Here is a 27,974-nt window from a genome sequence, read left to right as displayed (position 1 = left end):
TCTCGCGGGCGCTAGCAAGACGTGATGTTTGCCGTTTCCGTCGGATAGCCTTTCCGTTGGAAACATCGAGTATCGCCTCACCGATTTTTTCACACCTTGCAAAACTAGACGAAAGACTTGCCATTAATTCGAAGTTGCGGCGATTACGCCGCGGCGGTGCGACGTTTGGCGACATGCTGGCCTGATCATTCATTGGCTTCAAACGACTTTTGGGAGTAGTAATTTCTATTCCAAATCACTACGACTACGACCTAGCCGTATTCCTCAACGTCTTCTGTATACAAGCACAAAGCTCCGGTATCCTGAACGGTTTGCTTATCACATCGTCCATTCCCGCCTTCAACGCCACTTCTACCTGCTCGCTCCTCACATTAGCCGTCACCGCGATGACCGGCACGTGCGCTCTAACAACGCCTTCTTTCTGGAGCTCTCTAATGTTCCTAACACATGTCAACCCATCCATGACAGGCATCTCCCAGTCCATGAGGATGAGTGCGAGTGGCTTTCCAGAGCCATCGGAGATGCAGTACTTTGTTGTGCGCAGATAGTCAAGAGCTTCTCCACCATGATTCGCGACTGCGACCTGCATACCCGTGTTCCGTAGCTGCTTGGCCAGAACACGCTGGTTTACGAGGTTGTCTTCGACGATCAGAACGTGCAGGTCTTTGTTGGGTATGTCGTTCGCAGGAGCGGAGGCTTGGGGTGGTTCATCCGATTCGTTGCGCGATCGACTTGAAAGCAGCGTCTTTTGCGCACGTATGCTCAAGCTAACGGCCGCATCGCTTTCCGATCGGTTAAAGTTGGGGCGAATAGTGCTTCTGCGACTCTTCACGTAGAAGGAAAATGTGCTTCCGACGCCGGCTTTAGATGCGAAGCCGATAGCGCCGCCGTGCATCTCAGTAAGTTTTCGTGAGATGAAGAGACCCAGACCGGAGCCACCTAAGATAAGTCAGCAAGTCGTTCAATCGCCTTCAAGGTTCATAATCACCATAGTCGATATGTGTGCGCGGAGACGCTTGCGAAAAGCGTGCGAAAAGGAGCTGGTGTTCTTCGTCGCTCAAGCCACGACCCGTGTCCTGCACGGAGAAGATGATGTAGACCTTTCTGCGTTAGTGGAAGACCTGAGACATCGCCTTCAACATCAGCTTACTATCTCGCCCTTCTCCCAATCTGCTTGTAAAGTCGCTGCTTCTGATGTTTCCGAACTACGGGAGAATGGCACGCTGAAACTGTGGGTCGGCTGCTTCAGGGAGACGCCCAGACTGACCCTGATCTCGCGTATCTCCTCTAGTCGGGTGAATTTGATTGCATTGGTGATAAGGTTCTTACTTGTCAGCCGAAGCACCTCAATATGTCTCACGTACTTACGATAAGTATCTGTAAAACCCTTGTAGGGTCTAGCGAAACGAGATCAACCGCGACCTTTTTGCATGATTCTTCGAGCTGGAATCGCAAATCCACACCAGCTGACTTGGCTTCACCTTCGAACATTTTCACTGCGTCTCTCGCGATTGAGTCGAATTTGACGTCGACTGGGGTCATTACAAATAAACCCGAGTCCAGCTTAGACATGGTAAGCACGTCGTCCACAATCGTCTTCATGTGCTTCGAGCACTGGACAATGGTTTCGGCAGCGTCAACAGTAGTCTCCAATATGGTCTGATAGACCTTCTGATAATCTGTCGACTTGCTGAAGTTCTTGTGAGCCGAGATAATACTATCTGCACACTGGACGATCGCGGACAGAGGATTTCGCATCTCGTGTGATGTCGTGTCGATGAAGTTTTCCAGACTGCGCTTGGATTCTCGGGCCCTTGTTGCCTGGGTAGCCTGAAGTTTCTCTCCCCATTTTTGCTGACTGTTCAAAGCCTCAGTTAAGCATAGCGACATGAAGGAATGGCGTACCTGATGTCGGTACAGCAACCGATGATCTCTACTACTTCTCCATTTTCATCGAGCTCAGGGAAGATGGATGTGATAACCCACATTGGCTCCTGTTCGGGGAATGTATCATCCATATGCTGGGTAGGCGCATTCCACCTCTTCTTGAGACGCAACTCAAATGATCTGGTCATCGTAAGCTTTGTCGCACGTCATGACGTACCTATCACTTACTGATGCTGTTTGGTCTCGACAAGTTCCTCAAACTTTGCTTGTCCCATTTCGACGAAGTCATCGTCGATAAGCTTACTCCACGCGTCAGCGAGATCGGTTGCAGGATCCACTGGACCAAGCATCTCAAACCAAGCTTCGTTCCTGTACGAATAGACACCGTCCATTCCTATGAGAAAGATGCCAATATCGGCACGCTCTGCGAAGCGTTTGAACTTGGAGAAATTGCGCTCAGACTCCGCTTGGGACAGAGTCAACTGTTCCTTTAGCTGCGATTTCATTGCTTCCGCGTTTGCGATAGTCCGTTCTCGACGCCCAATGTCCTCTTCATGGAGTAAAATTGATGTTAAGCAGGTAGAAAGCAGGCGACTGGCGACCATTATGAATTGGAGATAATCTTCGTCAAATGGCCGACGGGGATTAAGCCCAATGACCATGAAGCCAAGAATATTGTCTTTTGAAGAAGTCGGATTTAGAGGGCAGATGGCTGCCGCTCGGCAGGGATCACCGAAGCCCTGCCACTCAACGTCCTTGACCAACGCTGCCGCCACAGGATCCTGATCGAACCGAATTATGATCGGCTTCCGGGCAGTAAGAGCTTGGCGAAAGTATGGAGTAAAGCCATGGTCTTGTTGGAAGTCTAGATGATCGGGACCTGCGGGCGACCCTTTCGGAAGACCGAATGAGCCACGAAGCTTGCAGTGTTGTTGATTCGTATCGGAAAAGCGCGTCCTACTCGATTCGGACCCATGCCCGTCTGCTTCAGCCGAATACAATAATGCGAACGGAATATCTTTATCGTTGCGGGATAGGACTTCGGTGGCGAGAACCCAGTAGGTATCCGTGTTGCGCGCCCGGGGTATCTCTTCGCTTAGCTCTAGGAGAACGCGCGAGCGTCTTTGTGCAATGACTTGTCTAGTCTACAGGACTGTCAGCAGGTTGCACTAATGGCTTCGCAGCTTCGAATATGGCTCCCAAGAGTTGCGACGGCATGCTAGTGGAAGGATCCATGCTTCCGTGAGTACCATCCTCATCCGTACGTAGCGTCAAATGCGCCACTGGAAGAGCAGGTGCCCAAAATATGCGCTGAAAGTGCGAGAGTTGCAACATACCGTTTCTACCAGGGGCTCATAATGCCCAACTGTGATACCCTCAGCATCTAATATGGGTATGAACTTTAAGGAGAAGTACGTCTCTTCCATGAAACCGCTGCGTACCATGTGTATCGAGGTGTTCGTCTTTTCCACGGTTTCTCCTGCGAGGTTGGTTTGTATGATGGGTTCAAAATACTGGTCCCAGACTGAAGCAAGCGCGACGCGAGCGCTGACTCCCATGCAAGGGTGGAAGCCACCCAACAGCTCTATCTCTGCTTCGTTGTAGATCATGATCAGATCCGGACCGTAGAAAACAACTGCTGGCCGTGGATCTTGCATGACAAGATTGGCAATACTGCGTAGCTGTGACGACCAGGAAGACATTGGGCCAAGAGGAGTGGAGGCCCAGTCAATGCTGCGCGCCCAGGCTGCATGTCGTGACAACCGCAGAGGAGGAAGTTCATCCGTCCAATCGAAGTTTGGTACTTTCGATTTAGAAGTTTTTCGAGTGAGAGTGGTCATTCCAGAGCCCTCACTGCCGGTGCATGTGGTCGCCAAGAGACCGCTTATGACATTCCAGCGGCCAGCCACATGGATCTTCATCCAGTTGAACCCATGATAAAGGAACGGCTTCTCCGATGTGTCGTGTGTCAAAGACCAGCTTCGAAATTTTGTAAATGGGGCATAGCCTTCTTCATTAGCAGAGTACGCACCACCATCTCGGCTTAGTAGTTGCAGTAGCCCTCCAGGGTCGGTGGCGGCCATGGCCGAATTCCAATACTCCAAATGGCATCCATTTTCGGACTTTGGGCTACCTGGCGATGTATCGATAACGAATGTAGGTCGTGGATCTTGGTCCAGCAAGTCCAGCATGCCGATGCGACGCAGGGATGACGTGCCATTCTGAGTTGGTTCGAGGGGTCGCTTCTCGCGTGCAGGCAAGGCCGTCATGATAGGCCGACTCTTGGCGTTGCATGTGGCCGTCTATCCTCCTCTTGCGCAGCCGCTATTGAAGATGATGTCGTGACAAACGTTGCTCTCGTCTCAGCCATGTGGAACGCTGTCATGGGATTCTGGGTGCGCTTGGAAAAGTGGAATTCGATCTGAGTGCCTAGGCCAGTCCTGTGGATCAGCCGCATGCCGCTGGCCGAAAATAGCGCCGATCCCGTGCGATACCCAGGTACCTAGAGATCGCTTCAGGCTCATGAATTTCGTCTCTCCATCATCACCTCCATCGCGAGCATAGATGTTCTCATCTACGCCCAGTCAGAAGGAGCTGCCAAGATGACGACAGGCTCTAAGCGATGATTCGTTATCCATCCATTCCTTCCAAGGTTGCCTCCGCCGCTTCTCAATCACTAGCTATCGCATCCGCAGCGTCTAGCCGTCGTTTCTGGCTGCACAAATTCCCGGTACAGATCTGAGAGTTAGAAGACGACCTCCTGGTACAGAGTAAGGTACTTGTATGAGGTGCGATGCGATGCGATGCGATGGCGAAGACAGCGCACCCGCGCGGCAGCCTTGCACTACACGAAACTAGAGACAACCGCAAATCGGCTGCGATGATACTGCTTCTCGGCATGGACTATGGACCTTATCAAGGCAACGACCTTCCATGCTTACCACCTTCATGCGGAGCCATTCCAACTTGGATAAACGAGCGTTGGTTATTACCGATTATATTTGATGGGCGTATTGCCATGATGCAAGGCTGCGCAGCCGTGGCCAATCACGAGATTTCGACACAGACATTACTGGCCAAAGCCCTTGGCGCATGTGCGACGACAGCTTGGAGTCCCATAGTGTCAGCATAAGATGGGGGGCGCTTCTCAGCCTTGCCCGTACCGTTGTTCAAGAACCCCACATGCCCGTGGTCTGCAAGTCTGTCGTCTTTTCACTTTACTTTTAAGCGTCTCTGTCTTCAAGTGGTCGTTATTACCTACAATTTGCCGTGAGGAAAAAGCCGTTGACGAGAGACGAATATGCCAATTGTATCAAGCAATACTTTCCTTTCGACTGTCACGATCTGTAGACCGACCACTCTGAGTGTCGTCTCGCCGTCATCACAAGCCCTAAAGCTTGTTAAAAGGGAGTTACTTTGGTCGCACAGCGAGGTTTTTGTAACGCCGTTCGGAACATTGTCAACACTCGAGCATCCGAACGTACCGGACCTGACAACGGTGCACACTCCAGCATCGTCATGCATCGATAGATGGATGGTACAGTCATCACAACAGTGTGGTGATGGAAGCAGTACAGGTGACACCGTCTGGTCTGTAAATCCTACACGCTCGATCGTGTCCGATCCATCGTACAATGGATGTCAGCTCTACGGCAATCCCACGTACAGTCCAGGAATTTGTCCGAGTGGGCAAACTATCGCTGAGGTGACCGCATACGAAAGTGGTGTGTCGAATGGAACCCGGACCTTTTGGAAAGCGAGTTGTTGCAGAAGGTATGGTGCTATCGCTACCTTAACGTCTGTCTCCGAGCTGATGTACCATGAACAGCGGCATGAGCTTTGGCTCTGAACTCGCTGATGTCTGCCTGTCCAGTTTCTCGACACCGTTTCGTGCTTATGCTGCCATCATAACAGCGCCCGCGTTTGATGGGGAAGAAGTCACACCAGTATACGAGTACACAACCACCTATGAGCCAAGCGGAAGTGTACGCGAGACATCGGTCATTTCAGATGTCACAACGCTTGCAACTGGTCTAGCCGTGGCCGATCCCGTCATAGTGAACTGGCAGATAGATGATGTTGACACATTTCCAAGCGAGTACGTCAAGTCTTTGGTTGCGAGGTATAGCGTACCCGCACCAGCCGGCACGTCCACACCCACAGTCAACGCATTGGAGCCAACAACCGTACCCGCACCATCATCATTACCCGATGGTCTCAGTACCGGTGCCAAGATAGGAATTGGATTAGGGGCGGCGGTTGCTGCCGCTCTCGTCGGAGGCTTGCTGATATTTTGGTGTCTACGACGACGTCGGGAAATTCATGCGAACGATGTTGTCATACCGGAGATGGAAGACCAGGACTTCACAAAGAGTCAGCGTAGGTGGTACCTGGGCGGTGGGTGGAGGAACGAAGCAGATGCCCAGGCGACCCAGAACGAGCTTGACTCAAAGCCAGTGCATGAGTTACATCAACCACCGGCTGAACTGGAGGCACACGAGCCTGCTGTCGAAGTCGCCAACGCTACGCTAGAGGTACAGAGAAACAGCCTAGAGGGCGTACGCAATGATGACGGTCCTCACGAGCGAGCGTGAACCTCACAAGATGCGAGAGGAAAGGGCAGTTGACGACGGCGATACGATTTCTTGAGGAACACGCACAGTCTTTCTTTTCCCCATTGGCGGGTCACATGTCGCAATCGACATTGTTCTGTATCAAGCGACCCATTCCTTAAGATCATGTCTCCCGCACTACGTACTCCCTTAGTTCTCGTCGCAGCTTCATACCATCCAGAACTACCTAGGTAATTTACAACTCGAGGGCATTTTGACAGCAATATGCAGCTCCAAGCAAGCAACGAACTAATCTCCGCCTCGGCATCACCCAATCTCCATCTCGGCCTCGCGTATCACCATGAAACAAGCTTCTATGAGCAGGGAGCGTTTCATGAATCCTTCATCACCAAGCCGCTCGCGCTAGACCCAGTGAGGCATCGTGTGGGCCAGACTAAGGCCGATTCGGGCTTGGTGTTGCCGACGCGAACGTTTCATAGCGGAATTTCCACCACCAAACGGCTGTCAAGCCCTCGGCGTCCTGTCAGAACTGTTCATTCTTGCGTGTACCGCTCGCGCGATACTCAATATGGGCGCGCGCGTTTCCAAAATATTGACATGCGATGCGTTCACGCCGTCTAGATGCCGAGTAATGATTTGCAGGTGTATGCGTTGAGTCAAGCAGCCTTCTTATATGGTCTGCTGCATCTTCTCCTGCTGATTTGTTCGTGTTGTTCATTCGCTCACTACTGTCATTCATTCATTGCTTTCGTAGCATTTACATTCGCTTTTCATCAACATACAGGCCGGTCTCTGTTTTTTACCTTCGAACAAATAGCTTCAAGATGTTTGCCAAGACTACTCTCATGAGCGCGATGCTCAGCGCTGCGTCTGCCGGTAAGCTATCTATATCCTCCATTAGTCCGAAAAATACTAAATGCGCATTTAGAGATGATCTGGGACGGTCGCTTCAACGACTATGCCTCCTCTGCCGACATCGCCAAGTGGTCCTTCTCCAACCCCGTCGGCGCCTACCAATACTACATTCACGGCTCCGGCCCCGTGACCGACTACGTCAACCTTGACACCACCTTCAAGAACCCCGCCGACACTGCTTCCAAGCAGGGTGTCAAGATCACCATCGACGAGACCGCGAAATGGAACGGCCAGACTATGCTGCGCACCGAACTCATCCCCGAGACCAAGGCAGCCATCAACAAGGGCAAGGTCTACTACCACTTCTCCATCAAGACTGCCGCCGAGAATGCCCCGATGGCCACCAACGAACACCAGATCGCTTTCTTCGAGTCTCATTTCACTGAGCTCAAGTACGGCGCCTCGGGCTCGTCCAACACCAACCTTCAATGGCACGTTGGAGGTGTCTCCAAGTGGGATGTTGAGCTCGTCGCCGACGAGTGGCACAACGTTGCGTACGAGATCGACTTCGATGCCGGCTCCGTTGCCTTCTGGCACTCGACTGGCAGCGACGAGTTGAAGCAGACGGCCGGACCCTTCGATGCGAGCACCTCGTCCGACGGTAAGGACTGGCATCTTGGTGTTCTGAGGCTGCCTGGTCAGGCCGACAAGGACGGTGCTGAGGATTGGTTCTTCAGCGGTGTATACATTGAGGATGGAGAGCTTACCACCAAGATTGGTGGTGGAGCTGCGGGTGCGGCTCCCGAGAAGCCTGTCCCCACTACCATGTCCAAGGTTGTCTCTTCTGCTGCGCCTGTTGCTACTTCTTCCAAGGCGGCTGCTAGCTCATCCGTTGCTGCCGCCGAGACTCCTGCTGCTTCTTCGAGCGCCGTCGTCTCTTCCTCCGCTGCTGCTTCTTCGGTTGCTGCCCCAGTCAAAACCCCGGCTGCGTCCTCTTCCGCCGCGGTTACCAGCGCTGCTCCTGTTGAAACTCCTGTCGCCTCTTCCACCTCATCTGCCGCCCCCGTAGCTAAGCCTACTGGCAGCGCTGGCTCTGACGCTGTCCTCCCCGAGGAGTTCACCATCGCTCAGTTCGTTGCTTGGCTCAAGGCCAAGACTGGCAAGAACTAAGCATGTGTCCAGCGTGAGTGCAGCTCCGAGTAGTCAGCCAATCGGCACCCCATACATTCTTGTAGATATTCTTTGTTCTTATTAGCTGTTGCAATACATTGTTCGCAGTCCTTATCTTGTATCTTGTGGGCCATGCTGGTGGGCATCCGTATCCGAGTGGTAGGTCGGCATGTTTCATAAAGACCCGTATACGTTTCCCTGCACTACTGCTTGTTCTCCTCACCTTGTGGTCCTCTTGCCTTACAGTCTTTTCTCTTTAACGTCGCCACTGCACCAGCACTTCCTTCGTGCGCGAATGCTCGAACGTCGGAGCACACTCTTTCATGACCCCCGCGAAGACACCACGTGGGTTTTGATCGACCAGGGTGATCTGCAACAACCTATATTAAGAATTGCGATTGCGGAGGGACGGAAGGCTTCCCGTATACCTTGTTCACGGTAGAGAGCAACGGCAAGACTCCAGCTGGCGCCGAGGGCCTCGATCTATAGACCACGATATCAGTTTCGAGTGTCGCCGAATTGCGCATACTTTCAGCAGACCGGAAGCGGTAGGTAGGGAAGTCAGCAGTTCCGAGCCGTTGCATCCGTCGAAGAGTGGTGGAAACCACAACCGCCGTTGCAACCGGAAATACTATGTAAGCCGGCTTCTACCATCTAGACACTTCCAAGGCCGTGTGGCGCTGCAGGCATTGGATTAGTATCCAGCGTTTCGACGTTCTGTCATCATCCGAGTATGAGGCCGAGTTGCTACGCTGCGAACGCGGCCCGACCTATTCATCCTGAGTTTGTTCTTGGGGCTGTGTTGCATCATCTCGTTCTGTTGCACATAGCCTTTTCTCAGTCGGATTCAAAGTATCTATAACACTGATACCTTCCTAAGGTACCTATCTAGGTAGATACGAAACATCCGCGACGATCTCTAGGTAAACGCGAACCAATTGCGATAACGTCCGCATTGACGATCGAATTTCTCGACCCCAGACCATCGATTTCCTGCAAGATGAGAGGGGAATTTGTAGGGACTCGCCGGGCTGTCAGTGAAGCTTGTCAGGCCCGCACAGGGTGCACACGAGGCCGTGCGCTATTTCCGAATCGAGTCGGGACATTTCAATCTTGGAAAGCCTCGAAGATGCTAGGCACAAGGTTTACGGCAAAACGCGACCTTAACAATACGAATGCGAAAGCTGCGAAAACAACCTTTGCGATGTGTGCTACCTCAGGCTGGGATCGACCATGGACAAACGTTGGGCGCGGCCGTTGCATGCCACGTGAATGCGTGGCGCATGCCAAGATAAGGTTTGCTAAACATGGTGCTACCAAGTCCCACGCACCCGGTCCTACCTGGGTGACGTCGGCCAAATGTAAGCATCCCAGCCTCATATTCGTTGCGACGTATCGCTCGTCGTACATCAGTCGCATCTCGAACGGCGCCTCTAACCCCTTCCCAGCTTACCTGGTCAATGCGCTTGCCTCATCTGGGACCAACGTCTCTCGAACAAGGCCCGATCAATACAGGCGAGACAAGGTGCGCAAAGACCTTCTGACAGCCTTGCAACGAATAATAAGCAGAGGATGGTGAAGAACAGGTCGTGATCCGACCCCGGGGAACGACGTAGGCGACTCTAGGGAGCCGGGACAATCATCCGCAACGTAGTCCAGACCCTCCGGTGGTCTCTAAGCCGAGCACACATTCTACAATGCAGTTTCACCGTCCGGAGTTACTTTGGGAAGACCATCTCAAGCGTCCGCTCATGCAGAATAGTAAACTCACTCACAGCTGCCGCTGGTCTCCGGGGCTAGAGCGATGCCAGTCGACATGTGTATATAAGCCTGGGGGAAAGATGTGTTTTCGAAGCATCAATCACGACGAGCTCATTACATTCAAACAATCTCCCCTCTTAACCCTGTCTCGTCATTACAAGTTTTCCTTCCTGTCACAATACACATCACAGCATCACGAGGATGTCTACTCGCACCATCATGAGTAGGCCGGCTAAGTTCCGCGCCCTTTGCCGGACATCAAACTCGCAGGCGAGCTCGGTCAGGAGGCTGGCAACTATGGCCGACTACAAGGCTGCCCAGTACAGCCACCCCATGGGCGCTATGCCACCGGGTCACAAGGCCGTTGTCGGCAATCTCCAGACATTCGAGCTCCCTGAGACTCTCAGTGGCAGTGCAGCAGACAAGGCACTTGGCAAGAGCATGATTGACGCCTGGAAGAGAGACGGCATCCTCCAGATCTCCATGGACCCCATCAACCGCAAACTCGCCGATGCAGCGTTTCTGTGCAGCAAGAAGTTCTTCGGCCTCGACTACAAGCAAAAGGCAGCTTGCTTGGACGACCAGTCGTTCGCTGGCTACATCGCTTCGGGAGAGGAGATCACAGACAACATCGCCGATTACAGCGAGATCTTCACTGTCACCAAAGAGCTCGCACTGACCGATCCCCGTGTTCAGCAGAAGTGGCCGTGCCACGGTCCCAACCCATGGCCGTTCACTCAGATGAAGACCATCATGCAAGCCTACATGGACTACCTTGGCGAGAGCGGGGAGAAGATGCTGTCGCTCATCGCCTGGGGTCTTGGATTGGAGGACGGCAATGCCCTAACCAGGTACACGCAAGATGGCTGGCACCACATGCGTGTTCTGCGCTTCCCCCAGACCGATAAGACCAACGGCAAGGGCAAGGCTGGTCGCGGTATTGGCTCGCACACTGACTACGGTCTGCTTGTCATCGCTGCCCAGGATGCCGTGGGTGGCCTGTTCATCCGCCCCCCGATCGAGGGCGAGGAGTATGCCAATTGGAAGACGACCGCAGCCGGCAAGCACGAGGACACTGACGGCTGGGTCTACGTCCCACCCACCCCCGACGTCTTCACCGTCTTCCCCGTAAGTCACTCCAACCACTCGTTCTTGAGTAAAGCTTTACTAACCACCATTCCAGGGCGACATGATGCAATACATCACCAACTCCTTCCTCCCCTCAACACCCCACAAAGTCGGCCTCAACACCCGCGAGCGCTTCGCCTTCGCCTACTTCCACGAGCCCAACTTCTCCGCCGTCATGAAGCCGCTTCCTGGCTTCGAGGCCGGTCAGGAGCCTACCGAGGGAATCCACTACGGCAGCCACTTCACCAACATGTTCATGCGCAACTACCCGCAAAGAATCACTGCCGACCGTATGAAGGCTGAGAACAGGATGGCGCTCTTGGACTCGCCTGACCTCCGCTGGAAGGACACACCGGCTATGGATGATGTAGTCCGCACTGTTCCTTACGAGGCGATCACCGAGACTGAGGTCAAGTCGATAAGTGAGAAGAAGATCGCGTCTCTCTAGATGTTTCCCTTGTTTGTCTTTCCTTTCCATTGTTTGTTTCTTTTGTACGCATGTGTATGCCTGGGATTAAGAGGGGCGCAAGTACTATGAGAGTACGCGGCGCAGCATCTGCTGAGGATAAATTGATACCAACTCGTCAGTTGCAATTTTGCGCATTGGGTAGCAAGGGGCACATAACGAAGTCCTGAAATACAACGGCATTAGCCTATGAAATCAAATCAAGTGTTATTCTTCCTGAAGCTCTTCCTTCCCGACTGGCTGATCATCGACAGCACCATTCTGATAGGCGGCCAACACCTCCACGGGCACCTTGCGCTGCCCAACCGGCAACACTAACTCCGTATCCAGCGCGTTTCGAATCAAAACTAGCGCGTCGTACAAACTTTGATACCTCGGTATAAGCAACTCAACATCTTCCTTGTTTGCCTTAAGAACCCAGATGTGCATGTACATCAGCACAAGCGCATGTGCTGGCGCGCTCATCGGCGTGGTAATACCTTGCTGTACAGTCTCGCTCCAGCCAAACGGCGCGACGGCTTTGAATTGACCGCTCATTGGCCTGTTGATTTCCAAGACGGTACCTGCTTTGCGGATCTTAGAGTCGCGGACTACGCGCTTGGATACGGAGCCGTTGGGATGTGCTAGAATTTCGCTGTCGCCATATTCGCCCATGCGCAGTGCCACGGTGTTTTCGGTCTCGTTGTAGTCAAACTCGAGGGTATTGTATGAGGGGATGAGGTCCAAGATTGGACTGGCGTCGCTGCGGACGATGTCGACGAACCTGTTGTGGAGTTTCCATGATGCGAGAGACGTGGATTCGGCCATGGTGAGCTTTGATTGGCGATGCGAGTACGAGTAGTTGCTGAGCAGTAGATGTCTTGTGCGATCAACTCGTTGTTTAGTGATCCAGGAACTAGAGCTCACTTTTGGAACTTTGTTCAGCCTTGATAGTGGAGTCGAAGCTACTAGGCAACAACGCGACTTAAGGTCACGGGATGTGTAGAGGTACTTATTGGAAGTTGGGAGAAGTACCAGTGAATGGCCGGATACGTAAATCGCCTACCCTGTGAGTAAATAGGACTGAATGGGGAATGGGAAGTACCACAGTAATTGATCATTAGAAGCATAGCCATCACGAGGTAGCTGAGAGAATAGGTAACTTGAAGTTGGTATGTCATTTCATATCGTTGGGGAGTTTTCTGGTGCACTCGTAACCCATGTCCTCCTTTGAAGTGTCTCATCAGGTTGCCGATACCGGGGACCCATACAAGGCCCACCAGACAGATCCCTTACTCTGATGAACGGGTTAGCGACGAGCATCACCGGCTTGATGGTTGCTGCATACCGTAGTGAAAGTTGCCATCGTTGTTGACGATGCGCTCGCCCAAGTTGATGTCGCGAGTCTCGGGGTTGCCATCAGCGTCGAAGAGGGTGGCACGGAGGACGGGGACGTCGCCATCTCCCTCCAGTGCGAACTCGATGTTCTCGGCAGAGTTGGCAAAGCCCTCGCCATCCCAGTGGAAGTTGCCTGATCAAATCAGATCGATACCAATACCGTGTCGAGGATGGATGTCATTCCTACCGTTGTCGTTGCCAATGCAGGTGTTGAGGTCGATCTCGGCGTCATTCCACTCGCCTTCGGCGGTCTGGAGACGAGCCTTCAATACATGGTTGTCCTCGATGCGAATGTCCTCAGCAGTGTGGTAGAAAGTCATTGTGGATGGTGTTTGGGAAGTAGCTGACTTGATGGAAGGAGTCAAATGAGGCTAGAAAGTGTTCAAGTGTGTGAGACGAAGAGTGAGGTTGATGAGAGCTCCACAGTGTGAGGAGGAAGCTGAGGGCTTTATGCAAGATCGTCGGCCGAGTACCGGCAGCCCCACGACGTGGACTGAAGTCACAGTGACCCATCTGCCAAGCCAACAAGCATTGCGTAGTCCAAATCCACCGCTTGTGCAACTCCATGGAGGTTCTAGAAAGCCATGGCCACCCTTGAGTCTTACCGTCTGCCCTTGAATTCTCTATGATGCCGTGCCGAGTGCCGGCTTGGAGGCGGTGACTGTTTACACGATATTGCCAGATTGGGCGAACCACGTAATTCATCGGGTTACACGCTGATCAGGAGCAGCTGCGTAGACAACCGCCAAGGCAGGGGAGGTTGCGTACAGCCATGTAGGCGCCCCGATTTGCGCCCCGTGGCTGTGTGTGAGTGGCTTTACAGCTGTGGCCTGACCGCAACGTGCATCACGAGTGGGTCTCGTGCATCGTTTGCCAATCAAGCCGTGCAGACGCGATCGTGGCTGTGCAGGCAGGAGAGGATGTTGCGTTCACGGAGTGGATGCTTGTATGATGATGGCGTCGCGGCTTTCGTCGTTTGCTCTTGGCAGGAATGTGAGGTGTGGTGTTGAGGATGAAGAAGGAAGGGCGTCTGACAAGGAGCAGGAGATTCAGGGTGCACGCTAACCCCGCGCTAAGTCCGCACGGGCCGGACCTTCCCCACCCCGTAATGCCAGTCGACTTCGTCCAATGTATCGTGCCGACAATTCATCGTTCCTTGACGCAGGCTTCACCGCTTTCTACCCAGTGCAACATTTCAACTATGTTTGATCTACTGATACGTGACGACCAGTCTCCCAAGCACCTACCTACACACATCGCCGTTCATGAACAGGCCGCTCTCCCCTTGCGTTGTCTTTTCCAGCAACGGGTTGAATGTTGAACAAGCCCTGTTCATCCTAAAACAAGGCGTCCGAAGCTTTCTGTATGCACAATGTAGGTTCTACTCACACAGCTTCATTGTGTGATGGCCATGTCATATTTCCAACCGATCTTTGCTCTTTCGAGAGAAGCAGTCAATATCCATCAAAACCGCAACTGGAACGGAAAATGCCTCAACGCCCTCACAGCAAATCTCTGCCAATGAAGTCGGGCCTAAAGGGTTTGAACAAGGTACTCAAAGCTGTAGGACTGACACCCGCGAGCACAACTGCTAATACCAAACCAACCACTCTGAAAGACCATGACCAGATCAAAGCAATCATAGAGCCCTTCAGACAGATTTGGATGACTGTTCTAGAGAATGTTGAACACGATTGCGTGAAGAACTTCTTTACTGCTCAGAAAGGCGACATCACCCACTACTATGTCACCATCGCAACAGATCCAAACGGGGACCCGACTACCGCAAAAGGCCGAGCAGCATTCCCATTAAGCGTGCCCTACGAGCTACAGATCGCTTTGGTGAAGCTCGACCAATGCGACAGGAGTGTCTTTTGTTTCCTATCCTGGATCCAGGAGGCGCTTCGACCCATAGGGGCAACGGCAGAATGGGTCATCCTCTACCCATCTCGACATACCAAAATACATGTCAGTTCCGACCCAGACCACAATGACGATGTCTTGCATTCGGTATTCGCCATCACAACCGCCAACCGCGAGCATTACTACGCTGACTTTACGCAAGAACAGTTTGGGTTTGATGCGACAGATTGGTTTGCCCAGAGAGAAGACTACCTTGCGAGACATGCGTATGGCATTGCGCGTATTTCCTCACATGAGGATGAGACTCACACAGGACAGCAAGCCTTTCACTCAAGGAAGGACTTCGAGCTTGGTATCTATATCTACGCCGCTTGCGAGGAGATCAGTTGGCCTGCTTATCGTAGGCTTCCGGTTGACGAGCGTGCGTCTTGGGTCGATGCTCACACGAGAAGGATTATTGAGGGGAACGATATCGATAAGCTTTGGAAGGAAGGATGGGTGAGCGACGACAACGATAAGGCTGACGATGCATGAACGAGGGCAGTGCGGTTGGTGAAGTAGATGCCAAGATTGTAAACGACGCTTAGATTGTCCAAAGGCAAGGATCAAATCCCCAGGGCGCAATAATAGACTCGGAACTTGATTGAACTTCTCCTTGATGCTCGCCTTCACGACGCAACTACGGTAGCGTATACCCACCATCAATTACCAAATTCGCCCCAGCTATTCGAGCATGTCAGCAACCTAGTATTCATATAGCAAAGAGAAGAGAGAAGACTTACTCATATAACTACTCGCCCCACTCGCCAAAAACACATACGCGCCCTTCAACTCCCCCGTCTCACACAACCTCCCCGCAGGCACCATACCCATCCACTTCTCCCTCCACTCCTTCGGATGCACATCCAGCATATCCGTCGCAATGAACCCGGGAGAAATACAATTAACGCGCGCAAAATCCACCCACTCGACACTTAAGCAGCGTGCTAGCTGCACAACACCCGCTTTCGACGCGTTGTACGCCGCCTGTTTCTGCGGGACGTTGACGAGGATGGCGGATACGCTAGCGGTGAAGATGAGGTTGCCGTGGCCTTGCTGCTTGAAGATTACGCCTGCGGCTTGCGCTGTGTAGAATGCGCCGTCGAGGTTTACGGCCATGATGTGGCGCCATTGGTCTTCGGTGTAGTCTTCGGCGGGGTGGTGTGTTGCGATGCCGGCGTTTGCGACGACGATGTCTAGACCGCCGAAGTCTTTTGCGATGGTGTTGATGACGCGGGTTATTTCTTCTTTGTTCTCGACGGACGCTTTGTAGGCTTGCACTCGCACGCCTGTTGCGGAGGCGATGGACGCGGCGATGGCGTCGGCGTCTTTGGTGCTGGAGTACAGGATGGCGACGTTTGCGCCGGCTTCTGCGAGGGCTTTGGAGGCTGCTAGGCCGATTCCGCGGACGCCGCCTGTTACGGCTGCGGTTTTACCTTTGAGTGAGAATTGGGATGTGACATGTTCGTCGGGATTGGAGGGTTGTGCGAGAGGCATTGTGGGCGATGGAAATCAAGGTGGAGAGTATGGAGGGTGCGTTGAGAGAAAAGGTTCGCAACCGAATCGGCGCGCCATGGCGATTTCGATTTTATCGGACGATGGCTATCGGAGTGGGTGTACCTGCTCGGAAAACATTCCTACATCATGTGGGTAGGGGTGGTGTCGTTTAGTGCATTGGGGATACACCCCGCACAGGTTGACGGTTGCCCTTGACCCCACGATCCCCGCACTTGCGCTTCGTCACACCCGACCTGTGTTCAGGTATACCGGTCACGGGCATACAAGATGGAGCTTTCGAACTCAAAGAGGCGCTGCAGTCGATTTGAAAAACAACATGTCTTCCGTAACCACCACTGAGAAGGTGAGATGACTGCAGCGCGCTTCTCCAGTCTGAAACTGATCCGTTCTTCAGAACCCAGCCTTCGTCCTTCGTGCCATCAAAGATGTCGCATTCGAGGACCGCGAAGTACCTAAGCTGCGCGACGAGCACGAAGTCCGCGTACACGTCGCACAAACAGGAATCTGTGGCAGCGATGTGCACTACTGGCAGCGCGGCCGCATCGGCGACTTTGTCCTGAACAGCCCCATCATCCTTGGTCACGAGAGCTCCGGAACGGTCGTAGAGGTTGGCACAGCCGTCAAGAACCTCTCAGTTGGAGATCGCGTTGCCATTGAACCTGGTGTGCCTTGCAGGCGATGCGACTACTGCCGATCTGGCTCATACAATCTCTGCAATGATACCATATTTGCGGCTACGCCACCTTGGGATGGAACACTTGCAAAGTACTACACTGTTGCCAGCGATTACTGCTACAAGATCCCAGACCATATGACCATGGAAGAAGCAGCAATGGTCGAACCAGTCTCAGTCGCAGTCCAGATCTGCAAGGTTGCGGATTTGCGCGCAAACCAGACTGTAGTCGTCTTCGGCGCGGGGCCCATCGGTGTACTGTCACAGGCAGTCGCAAAGGCTTCAGGCGCGAAGAAAGTCATTGCTGTCGACATCTCCCAGGCAAGACTGGATTTTGCCAAAGCATATGCGGCAGATGGCGTATTCTTGCCTCCAAGGGCCGACGAAGGAGCTGACCCCGTCGCTCATTCGGAAGGTATTGCTGCAGCCATCAAGGAGCAATTCAAACTGGGCGAGGGTGCAGACATCGTCCTGGAATGCACAGGTGCTGAACCGTGTATACAGGCCGGCATCAACGTGGCAAAGAAGGGCGGCACCTATGTCCAGGCGGGTATGGGCAAGGAAGTAAGTCTGCATTCAACCGTGTCTCGCTGTTCAGTTGCTGATGGAAACCTTTAGAACGTCGTGTTTCCCATCACGACGGCTTGCATCCGTGCATTGACCATCAAGGGCTCTATCCGCTACTCGGTCGGCTGCTACCCCAATGCGATAGACCTGGTGGCCACAGGCAAAGTGGATGTGAAGAAGCTCATCACGAACAGATTCAAGTTCGAGGATGCCGAGAAAGCTTTCGAGCTGGTAAAAGCTGCGCAGGAGGGCGTCTTCAAGGTCATTATAGAGGGTGTGCAATAGAGATGGGCGTGAATAGAATCGATATTTTGCATGCCATGTCCCCACTTTACGATGAGGGAAACCTGATGTGCCAATATCGGATAGCAATTTTGTCTCTTTCATACAGCCACAAAACCATGCGCCGAAAACAGGTTCAGGTGCTTGGAGTATTGTTGCGCGACACTTCGGAATCGAATGTTGCGTGGCCATACGGGAATAGTGCCATGAGCCGAAAGGCGGACAGAGTGCCGTCCATCAAGCAAATGCAGGCGCGGCACGATGCAAAGACGAGTCTGGAGTGTCAGGCACCCGATGGTCGACTGTGCCCCATAACGAGATTCCCCGGGCTAGGCTGATATGACGCAGTTAGCGTTGGGGTGACAGTCGACCGTCCACCCGACATGACTCGCGCACCACCCCATTCCATCCCGATCGTCGCTGCAACCCGCATTCCACTAGCATGAACCGGCGCTCAAAACCTGGGGTAACAAAGCCATGTGCCGGCTGTGGGCATACCCCGTAGCCGGGTCATGCCAAATCGTATATATACCCAAGATGTCGACGCGTGTTTCAAGCCTTCTTGCTGATTGATCAGAAGACTTCTCCCACCGTCATCGAGGTTGCAACCATGAAAGACGCAGATATCGTTGGGCATGCCATAGCGGAGGTACTGCCTCAGACCGACAAGTACTGGTTCCAGATCCCGCACTTGCGACGTTTGAACCTCATCTTGTTGGTACCTCTACTGTCCTCAGCTGTGGCAGGATACGATGGTGAGCAGAGCTTCGCGATGCTTTTGGATAGGAATGAATATCGCTGACACTCGACAGGCTCGTTGATGAATGGACTCCAGTCGCTCCCTCAATGGCAAGAATACTTTGGCCACCCTACCGGAGCGCTTCTTGGTCTCGTCAATGCGGCACAGTCTGCCGGCTCCGTAGTCGTGCTGCCGTTCGTCGGGGTGCTCTCTGATCGCTACGGCCGGCGCATAGTGTTGTTCAGTGGTCTCATCGGTGTGATCATTGCGACTATCATACAAGCAACGGCAACAACATTGGCGCAATTCGTCGTCTCACGAGCTGTCGTGGGCGCCGCGGGCATGTTCGTCGTCCAACCCTCCCCGATGTTAATCGCCGAGCTGGCCTATCCGACGCATCGAGGGAAATACACAAGTGCTTTCTGGACCATGTACTACCTCGGTGCTATTTTGGCCGCATGGACAACGTTTGGGACTCAGAACCACTCGGGGAATTGGAGCTGGAGGATACCGACGATCTTGCAAGCAGGATATCCACTAGTGCAGCTTGCATTCTTTTGGGCGTTGCCCGAATCACCCAGGTATGTATTTGAGCCCTGTACAGACCATCATAGATACTAAAGCGGTAACCAGATGGCTCGTAGCCAAAGAGCGACAAGGTGAAGCGCGGCAAATCCTTGCCCGATACCATTCTGGCGGTGACGAACATAGCCCGTTGGTTACCCGAGAGATGAGCGAGATCGTTTACGCTATCCAACAAGAGAGTGCAGCGAAATCGGTACAATGGAGTGCGCTTGTTGCCACTCCTGGCAATCGAAAGCGACTCTTCCTCGCCGTGTGTGTGGGAGGGTTTGCACAGTGGAATGGCATAGGGGTCGTGTCCTACTATCTCACCCTGGTGTTGAACTCAATCGGCATAACGGATCCATTTATGCAAACGCTCATCAATGGGCTGTTGCAGATCTTCAACTTCGCCGCAGCTGTAAGCGCGGCTCTTTTGGTCGACCGACTGGGACGGCGAACGCTTTTCCTCTGGAGTGGCATCGGCATGCTAATCTCGTACATTGTCTGGACAGCATGCTCGGCGATCAACAACGAGGACAACAACAAGGCGGCCGGATATGTCGTGGTGGTGTGCCTCTTCGTCTTTTATTTCCACTACGACATCGCATACACGCCGCTTTTGATGAGCTATCCGACTGAGATCTTTACCTACAGTCTCCGCTCAAAGGGTATCAGCTGCGAACTGCTCTCCATCTATGTTTCTTTGGTCATTCAAGCGTTCGTCAATCCTGTCGGCATGGAGAATCTGGGCTGGAAGTACTACATAGTCTTCTGCTGTTTGCTGGTGGTCTTCCTTGGGGTCACATACTTCTTCTTCCCAGAGACGAAGGGTCGGAGCTTGGAGGAGATTGCTGAGATCTTTGATGGACCTGGAGCGTCGCCTGATGCAAATCTCGTGGAAAAGGAAGAAAAGTTTGACAAGCAGCATATCGAGGTAGCCGGGGTATGTTAATTGGTAGTTTGTTGTAACCAATAGATTTGGCATGGTGTCTTGGTTCAGACAAAACCGTGCTTCAACCCCATGCAAATTGTGAATCGGAATAGACATTGGATCCGCTCGGTTGTGGCTGTCCTGTGTCATCGACGTCCGGAAGGAAGTCAGACCAGAGTCCCCCCTGCATCAGTACATCAGCCTCAGCATCATTGGCATTCGGCCACATCATGCTGTAGACGTTGTTGATCTGTGTCTGTGGGGACTCCTCGGTAGCATGCTCCAATAGGTCGCCAGCGGGAGTCGCGAGCACGTGTGCATCCTGCCCAGGAATCGCAGATTGCAGGAACGGGCCACAGAGACGTTGAAGTACATTCAGGCAATCCTGAGCACTCGGATTGATTGATGACAGTAGCTGCATAGTGTGCATTGTCCGCCTGATCTGCGCACGCCAACTTGCCGAGGAAGGTGAAGCAGGTTCGTTGCGCAAACACACGCAGGGTATGAGCGAAGCCTGGAACAAGAAGTACAATGCGTACCATGCAGACATCCGCATGGGCGGAGAGCTAGCCCAAAATGTACTGATTGCATCAATGCTCATCTCAGCTTCACGAAGACATCTGGCATATGCTTCTTGCACTGATGCCGGCACAGCATTATCCATGTTTTGCGATCTGGCTTGTAGAACACGGCGAATGACGTACGGTCGATACATGATGATCCTGAAGTTGCTCAGCCGCCACCACATGATAGCATGGCTAGTCGCGAATCGAGCGGGCACGGTCGCTCCACGGCGATACCAATCGGGCACTGATGACTGCCACCTGTCTATTACGGTATCATCAAGACGGATCAGCTCCGCAGCGGCTGGAAAGGGCATCGATATGACCTTCGTGTATATGTCATTCGTCAGAATGTGGAATTTGGACTGCATGATGACGGCACTGAACGTTGTGACGTGGTCCGCCTCGCTCGGAGAAGTGCGTGACAGATTAGTCAAAGCCCTGTCGGGAATGTTCAAGGGCAAATGAACTTCAACGTTCTTGTTGGGCCAGGCCAGAGGGCGACCAAATGTGACAGCTGCGCCAATATTGAAGACAAACATAGACCACCATACGCGCCGGCGGATCTCCATGTTGAGTGGGGAGATATCCCAATGATTGAACTCCTTGTGTAGTCCTAAACCAATGGCCATATGAAGGGCAAGACCAAGATAGTTGTACCCACTGTTTGGCTTGTTCCGTTTCTGCAGATAGTTGGACATGAGCGTGAGGGTTTGGACAAGGGTGATGTTGCCAACCTCCAAGCTCTCAATCGACAGATTGGACTTGGCAGCCATGAACAATCTCCTGTCTGTGTCGTCCGGGCCTGTCGCCGTTGTGAAATGGCCTATCGCAGCGATCATAAAAGCGAGCGCATGCCAGCTACGGCCGTTGGGGCGAGGAATGACCTGGGCGTATTGAGCACGGAAGGTGTGTTCCTCTATGATAGGATACGAGATGTGGTAGAGGCCGAAGTAACCGTTGATAGCGGCATCGAGGTCGACAGCGCCTAGATCAAGGCTATCCCATAGATCTGTGTACAGCCAGTGCCCATTGTCCGGTGTAGTCGTGCTGAAGCTGGACGTGGGTGGCGCTTTCCGCGAAGACTGCTGAGCGTCGGGAAGGAGCAGTCGCAACATGGCAGCACCTGACGCAACGCCTAGATAGCCTGCCTCGCTCTCATCTACAGTGAGCGAAGCCATGCCATCGACGACGCGCTCGTCTTCCCCGGGAGAAGTATGTGTATGTATGCTCCCGGCGTCTGTCTCGGCGGGACCGCTTTCCTGGGACTGTTCATCCCAACTGAAGTCAGCTGGTCCAGAAGGCGGCCCTTCGAGCGAGACTTCGATGGGCGGGTCGTCGGCTGCGTCACGTGTGTCGGCATTGTCTTCGTGGAGGGATGGCGCGTCGTCGCCCTGGGCGGTCTCGAGCTGTCGCAAACGCGCTTCGGCTGCTTGGACGCGTTGTTCTGCGCGGGCGAGTTGAGTCTGTGATCGACGAAGTTGCTCTTCAACTTGGGTGAGGTATTTGCGCGTCAATGGGGTCCTACTGTGTCGTTCGTAGAGACAGTGTCTCCTGTTTCTCTTGCAGGGCCCGCATTCTGGGAGCGTCTTGTCACATCGCGCTTTCCGTCGGCGGCATTCATTGCAGGCTTGGTCGCGGTCGTGGTCCCGGTCATCACGTGCGAGGCTTTCGGTGCTGTTCATATGCGTCTGGTCCACTCATGCTTGAGGGTGATGTTGTGCTGTGTTGGATTGCGACGGATGGAAGTCGCGGGGTTGAGCTCAGGGCTCACTGACTCGGTGACGGCGCCAGAGGCACCCACAGGCGAGTCATGCCAGATGGTCGTCGATATATCGACATCAGACACAAGCTTAATCTGAAGAGCACATACATCAGGTCGGGGTCTTTCACTTTCACTTTCACTGTCTTCCATTCTAGCCGTAAAAGTCACGCTAGTCATTTTTTTTCAAATGTTGGAAACTGACATCACCCCCAACTTACTGACACGACACCCGCCATGAGCCATTCTTTACCGCCCGCACCCATGGACTTCCGCTTCCTTGATCTACCCGCCGACATCAGGCTCATGGTTTACGAGTTCCTACCGACATGCCTTACGCACAAGGAGATCACCATCGAGACGGACAATGAGAGCGGACTTCTTAAGACGAAAACCACGAAAGTCAAGCTCATTAACATGTGGTATCCTACCACTGTACGCCTTATCTCCAAAATCATCCGAGAAGAAGCTACACCAATCATTGCGCGCACTGCGGCGAAGCGCAATAGCGCACTAGTAGTCGACGGCTTTTCCAAGGTGTCGCGATCGGGCCCTAAACTCATTGTCCTATGTGGAGATCTGGAAGTCATTGCGCGCAAGCAAGGACCTCTTGAGGCAGCTGAGGAGTTTCTGACCTGTTTTTTGGAGGCGCGCAGGACAGGATCTAGCTGCGTGACCGCTAGGCCCGAGAGTTCAGCTTCGGATCCAAATAGCTCGGCTATAATCAACTGGGCGCGTCAAGCTGGTTGGCATTTATCTCAAATGCGACCAAGAGCCAGAGCGATTGACATTGCCATTGACGCCGTGCATGTACTGTCGATGGGCCGTCAAGAAACCGTTGCTTCCTTGCTTCGATTTGAGGATGCAGCTGAGCGACCGTATCTGGCTCAACGACGCGACATCCGATTTAGAGTGTGTACAGCGCCTCTAATGTTTGCAGCTCATTCCGTGTCGCAGTATGTTCCATTGCGCGGCCCCTCTCCAGGTGGTAAATTCGGTTACTTTGTCGAGCACTTTGACCTTGAGTACGGAGAATGGATCGAAGCTTGGGTTCCGCAAGACTGCGTTTAGCAGGTCAAGGTATGTTTGTGCCGCGTAGTAGCTCTGTGGAATGAGGCTGACACAAGGTGCAGACAGGATATTCTGATTCTCTCTTACGTTCTAGTATCGCTATGTTAACCGACAAGCTTGAGGATGTAGCATAAATGTGATAGGATGTGGGATGACGCAGAACCTTTACTAGAGACTGTGCGCGTGTCAGTAGAGAGGAATATTGCTCAGCCACGCTGATTTGAAAGGGCAAAAGAATGAGCTGGACTTCAGATCAACATCTTGATGAGAATGACATGTATTGTAAACTGAGCAAGTAGGAGTAACTCAAAGTAGGGACGAAGAACGAAATAAACCCAACGATGCGATGCCGTGTTCCAAGCCAAAAGAGAATCTTCATCAGCGTAAATGCTGTCTGAGAAAGCGTAAACTCAAAGTAGGAGACTGACTAGTAGAAGAAAGTATCAAGAGACGTGTCAACGTTGCTTCCACAATCACCGGTTTTGATATACCGATACTTGTTCCACTCTTCTTCCTCAGGAACGCCACCATTCACCATGTAGTAATGGTACTCTATCGTTGTCAACGCGGGTACATCAATCTGCGCAGAGTAGTTGGCGGATTTGGATGCAATGCTACCCGTTCGCGTCAACATTCTGGCGTCCTTCGTCTTGCCATTGCCAAGCTCTGGGACATCACCAACAACGAATAACACGTTGGTAGATTCCGAGCGTACATGGAAAGTCACACGAGCGTGACAGTAACATTGAGACGACTCGAAGGTGTTGTTTAGCGGCTCGCCCCAACTGGGCCCTCTTACACCCGAGCGACGATTTGCGGCTGTGTAAAAGGCAGCATGTGACCATGTGAAATCGGATGGGTAAATTGTCTGGCCATTGTTTCTGTCGAATTGAGCTGGGAGTCGTCCATCTGGGGGAGTGTATTTTCGTACGACAGCCATATAGCTATCAGCATGGTCGAATACGGTAAAGAGGATCGCCTTGAAGTCGTTTTTGGATCGAGCGGTGTAGAAAGGACCATAGCCATAAGTACCGACACGGATCCCGGGTAATAGGTTTTGAAAGAAGGGCAGCGAGGTTTCATCGACAGTTATTTGTCCTTGGTCCAGCCACTGATCACAAGCTAAATACAGCTGTTCTGCCGCCGCGAGTGTGGTCAGGAACCATGGGTTACCACCGTGATCATCATCCTCAAGATATCTTCCAACCGCAACCCCTCGGTTTTGGGCAACGCCACTGCTGATGCCGTATAACGAGCGGAAAGCGTCAGTTACTGTTTTATGATTGACTAGAGCTCTAGAAGAGCATGGTTGAAAGGTACTGTCTGTGCACCCGGCCTGAGGATCGTACGTGTGAACAGAAGACAGGATAGTGCTTGCGTCAATGCCGCTTGGTTGACCCTTGTCGTTGAAATTTGCGTGCATGTAGTTGGTATCCCAGAACGTCTCCATGAAACACAGTATTTGTGGTGCGGCAGAAGCACAGCCGTCGCAGCGTCGATCCAAAGTCTTTGCCAGAGCCATGCCTTCGACAAGAGCGCGATGGGATGCTGAAAGGGTAAAGAAGGATGAGCCGTTTGTTTCTTCCCACAGATCGAAGCTGGTGTGGTTCCAGTACCGTGCAGTGTGTCTGAGATCATTCATGATGATCGGCCAAATCTCGAATTTGACTCTACTCAGATAGTACAAGGGGTATTTGGTCCCTTCTTCGGCTGCAAGCAGATGTTTGGCGTATATGATCAAAGCTGTAGCACGAAGTGCGGGACCATCTTGTTGAGGGCGATTCCACGCACCCGTGAAAGCAGTGCCGTTCGGGTAGAATTTGGGCTCACCAAGACCTCCAGACCAGGGACCACCAGAAGGGTTTGACATTAACTGTAGCATGTCTTGAGATTTCACATAATCGTCTATGTGATCCGAAATCTTTGGCTTGTCTGTCACGGATAGGCGTTCGATGAGAACTTTGAAGGTCAATGCAGCGGTCCTGGTCCACGTATACAAGTCTTTATCGTTAGCTTTCAATCGATCATTGTGGGTTCGAGGCATGTACAATTTGGATCTGACCGACTGGCAACTACCAGGCCATCGACGATGTTGTCCAGCATCCCTTGCAGCGAGATCTTCTGTTGAGCTTTGATGAAATCCTCCAGTGAACTCTCCCGCTGCTGGTGATCGATCGAATTGCCGTTCGCATTGACGAGGAGCGACGTGGCCGAAAGCACACAAAGCAGGAAAGCGGCCTTCATGTTGACCGTTGCAGTAGTAACAACACCACGGAGAAGAATGGTTCGTGCTGATGTTTTCCTAACAATTCCGATTCGTTATCGATGGCAGCGTTGAGATGTATGAGTGGGATGTTTCGGTGTGATGCGTCAACAAACAAGTCCAGCCTGCGGATGGCATCGACGCTCTCTGCGACAGCCTTTGCATCATTCATGCTTGCCAGGTCAGCCGTCGCTGTAGGCAAGAGCTGGGGAGTATGAGCCATCACTGCCATCGCGCCTCATAGTCGTGGAAGCCGCAGTGGGACACCATCAACGCGGGATTGAGCGAGCCAGTGTCGAAGACATTACTGCTGTAATGCGAAATGCCTTCGCCTTCATTTGAGTCTCGACGATGAGCAAGGGAAGAGTTATAGTGTGTTGAGATGAGTGGTGCTGGGGTGAAAGACGCGAAGGTTCGTGTCCAAGGTAGCTCGTGTCTTCGCTCCGACCAATGACGTCAGGTCATGGCGTTGACGCGTCTGCGTCGCGCGTGCCTTACTATCAACCTCTCCCACACCTTTACCAGCTACTCGACTGCGCAATTCGATACTGACACTCTTCCAGCCTCCATTAGACAGCTTTGGTTTCAGACAATGCATGTGGCAGCCGTGGAGATGTGTCGATCGTCCAGCGCGACACTCAACCTCTGCTTGACCATGTTTCATTGGTAACGGAGGCTGCATATAAACCAGCACTTCAACTTCTTTCAACAGCATCGAGGTGATACCGATGCGCAAACTATCCGTGGATATTCACATTGCCTTGACCACCACGTTCTGGTCACGGCAAAGACCCTGAGCGCACTAGGTGTGGCTACGCATCTACAGAAAATCATCAAGGTAGAAGTATGCAACATCCTAGCATCTAGTTATACAGTTTTGAAGGCACGTACACGACACGAATTCTAGTCATGTCTCGTAACTCCGCGTTCGGAGAGCAATGCAATAGTTTGGAACACACGTCGTTACCAGAATCCACCTCTCGACCCTGAAACCAACACTGTGGAACGAAAATGCCTCTGCTCGCTTGTACTGGTGAAAGACGATTTAATCACACTGTCTCACTCATCATTCATCACAAACTCCGCGTTCTTCTAATGGGACAGATAATCACTCGCCTCAAACCAGACCACAGAGTCCCACCTGGACAACATCAGCTACCACACCAACATATCCTACAGCCCGCGCATCCCAGCACAACCATGGGCCCAACAGAACCACCTCCCTCGCTCCCCTCGCCAGGAAAATCCACATCCTCACCGCCGTCCACCTCCATACCGCCAAAGCCCTTCCCCCTCCTCTCCCTCCCCAAAGAACTCCGACAAAAGATATTCACCCACCTCGTCCCCAGAACCCAACACCACACCATTCCCCTAAAATCCGGCCCACACCACCTCACCCTAGTAACCACAACAATCCCGGGCATCTCCCTCCTCGCCACAAACCACCAAATCCGTACCGAAGCATCCTACATCCTCTCCCCCCACCTCTCCTCCATAAAAAACTCCGCCCCCACAATAATAATCCATGCAGAACATATGCTGGGGGTGATAAACCTACACGACTCCTTCCGTTTCCAACGCACATTCTGGACCTTCCTGTTCCACCGCATAGAACCGCGGAATCGCGCTTTCACCACCCGCTCCATCCTCCACTACCGACAAGACAAAATCACGTCCTTGCAGCTAGCCAAGAAGCTCAAGATGTGGACCCTCACCACCTCCCCAGACCCAGATCTACGCGTTTTAGAAGCAGTAACAACATCCATCCTCCGCATCCTCACCTACCTCCCCACCGCAACACCCCCACCAACCCTGCACACCTACCCACCCCTCACCATCCTAATCGACATACCCGTCTCCTTCACCGGCGGCCCCATCACAGCAACCACCTCCCTCCCCCGCAGTATCGCGTATCGGATAT

The 27,974-nt window shown here is 52.8% G+C and overlaps 13 protein-coding genes across 13 annotated transcripts; 7 read left to right on the top strand and 6 right to left on the bottom strand.

Annotated features, from left to right (window-relative positions):
* Window positions 1–244: 244 nt before the first annotated feature.
* On the bottom strand, window positions 245–3,590 carry J4E86_010491 (uncharacterized protein; the record flags this gene model as incomplete). Its single annotated transcript, XM_051450989.1, has 7 exons — window positions 245–939; window positions 989–1,100; window positions 1,151–1,324; window positions 1,369–1,858; window positions 1,906–2,067; window positions 2,116–3,032; window positions 3,225–3,590. 7 exons carry the CDS (start codon window positions 3,588–3,590, stop codon window positions 245–247), a joined length of 2,916 nt encoding a protein of 971 aa, XP_051297886.1.
* A 2,118-nt stretch (window positions 3,591–5,708) lies between these two features.
* Window positions 5,709–6,482, top strand: J4E86_010490 (uncharacterized protein; the record flags this gene model as incomplete). The annotated part of the gene is made up of 1 exon (XM_051450988.1): window positions 5,709–6,482. The coding sequence occupies one exon, from the start codon at window positions 5,709–5,711 to the stop codon at window positions 6,480–6,482; it is 774 nt and encodes a 257-aa protein (XP_051297885.1).
* Window positions 6,483–7,285: 803 nt separating this feature from the next.
* J4E86_010489 (uncharacterized protein) lies at window positions 7,286–8,486 on the top strand (the record flags this gene model as incomplete). The annotated part of the gene is made up of 2 exons (XM_051450987.1): window positions 7,286–7,337; window positions 7,390–8,486. 2 exons carry the CDS (start codon window positions 7,286–7,288, stop codon window positions 8,484–8,486), a joined length of 1,149 nt encoding a protein of 382 aa, XP_051297884.1.
* A 1,962-nt stretch (window positions 8,487–10,448) lies between these two features.
* On the top strand, window positions 10,449–11,823 carry J4E86_010488 (uncharacterized protein; the record flags this gene model as incomplete). The annotated part of the gene is made up of 2 exons (XM_051450986.1): window positions 10,449–11,375; window positions 11,431–11,823. 2 exons carry the CDS (start codon window positions 10,449–10,451, stop codon window positions 11,821–11,823), a joined length of 1,320 nt encoding a protein of 439 aa, XP_051297883.1.
* Window positions 11,824–12,048: 225 nt separating this feature from the next.
* Window positions 12,049–12,648, bottom strand: J4E86_010487 (uncharacterized protein; the record flags this gene model as incomplete). The annotated part of the gene is made up of 1 exon (XM_051450985.1): window positions 12,049–12,648. One exon carries the CDS (start codon window positions 12,646–12,648, stop codon window positions 12,049–12,051), a length of 600 nt encoding a protein of 199 aa, XP_051297882.1.
* A 494-nt stretch (window positions 12,649–13,142) lies between these two features.
* J4E86_010486 (uncharacterized protein) lies at window positions 13,143–13,538 on the bottom strand (the record flags this gene model as incomplete). The annotated part of the gene is made up of 2 exons (XM_051450984.1): window positions 13,143–13,351; window positions 13,406–13,538. The coding sequence occupies 2 exons, from the start codon at window positions 13,536–13,538 to the stop codon at window positions 13,143–13,145; spliced, it is 342 nt and encodes a 113-aa protein (XP_051297881.1).
* Window positions 13,539–14,739: 1,201 nt separating this feature from the next.
* Window positions 14,740–15,615, top strand: J4E86_010485 (uncharacterized protein; the record flags this gene model as incomplete). Its single annotated transcript, XM_051450983.1, has 1 exon — window positions 14,740–15,615. The coding sequence occupies one exon, from the start codon at window positions 14,740–14,742 to the stop codon at window positions 15,613–15,615; it is 876 nt and encodes a 291-aa protein (XP_051297880.1).
* Window positions 15,616–15,782: 167 nt separating this feature from the next.
* On the bottom strand, window positions 15,783–16,617 carry J4E86_010484 (uncharacterized protein; the record flags this gene model as incomplete). The annotated part of the gene is made up of 2 exons (XM_051450982.1): window positions 15,783–15,804; window positions 15,902–16,617. The coding sequence occupies 2 exons, from the start codon at window positions 16,615–16,617 to the stop codon at window positions 15,783–15,785; spliced, it is 738 nt and encodes a 245-aa protein (XP_051297879.1).
* Window positions 16,618–16,954: 337 nt separating this feature from the next.
* J4E86_010483 (uncharacterized protein) lies at window positions 16,955–18,163 on the top strand (the record flags this gene model as incomplete). Its single annotated transcript, XM_051450981.1, has 3 exons — window positions 16,955–16,981; window positions 17,033–17,875; window positions 17,930–18,163. The coding sequence occupies 3 exons, from the start codon at window positions 16,955–16,957 to the stop codon at window positions 18,161–18,163; spliced, it is 1,104 nt and encodes a 367-aa protein (XP_051297878.1).
* Window positions 18,164–18,770: 607 nt separating this feature from the next.
* J4E86_010482 (uncharacterized protein) lies at window positions 18,771–20,415 on the top strand (the record flags this gene model as incomplete). Its single annotated transcript, XM_051450980.1, has 3 exons — window positions 18,771–18,915; window positions 18,973–19,480; window positions 19,533–20,415. 3 exons carry the CDS (start codon window positions 18,771–18,773, stop codon window positions 20,413–20,415), a joined length of 1,536 nt encoding a protein of 511 aa, XP_051297877.1.
* A 61-nt stretch (window positions 20,416–20,476) lies between these two features.
* On the bottom strand, window positions 20,477–22,642 carry J4E86_010481 (uncharacterized protein; the record flags this gene model as incomplete). Its single annotated transcript, XM_051450979.1, has 1 exon — window positions 20,477–22,642. One exon carries the CDS (start codon window positions 22,640–22,642, stop codon window positions 20,477–20,479), a length of 2,166 nt encoding a protein of 721 aa, XP_051297876.1.
* Window positions 22,643–22,983: 341 nt separating this feature from the next.
* On the top strand, window positions 22,984–23,790 carry J4E86_010480 (uncharacterized protein; the record flags this gene model as incomplete). The annotated part of the gene is made up of 1 exon (XM_051450978.1): window positions 22,984–23,790. The coding sequence occupies one exon, from the start codon at window positions 22,984–22,986 to the stop codon at window positions 23,788–23,790; it is 807 nt and encodes a 268-aa protein (XP_051297875.1).
* Window positions 23,791–24,217: 427 nt separating this feature from the next.
* On the bottom strand, window positions 24,218–26,034 carry J4E86_010479 (uncharacterized protein; the record flags this gene model as incomplete). The annotated part of the gene is made up of 3 exons (XM_051450977.1): window positions 24,218–25,085; window positions 25,140–25,772; window positions 25,853–26,034. The coding sequence occupies 3 exons, from the start codon at window positions 26,032–26,034 to the stop codon at window positions 24,218–24,220; spliced, it is 1,683 nt and encodes a 560-aa protein (XP_051297874.1).
* Between the last annotated feature and the right edge of the window lie 1,940 nt (window positions 26,035–27,974).

This window comes from Alternaria arbusti (genome assembly GCF_024043155.1).
Source record: "Alternaria arbusti strain BMP 1465 chromosome Unknown scaffold_22, whole genome shotgun sequence".
In the NCBI taxonomy this organism is placed as follows: Eukaryota; Fungi; Ascomycota; class Dothideomycetes; order Pleosporales; family Pleosporaceae; genus Alternaria; species Alternaria arbusti.
The sequence above is the reverse complement of the archived record's forward strand: the minus strand, read 5'-3'. Positions and strand labels throughout refer to the sequence as shown.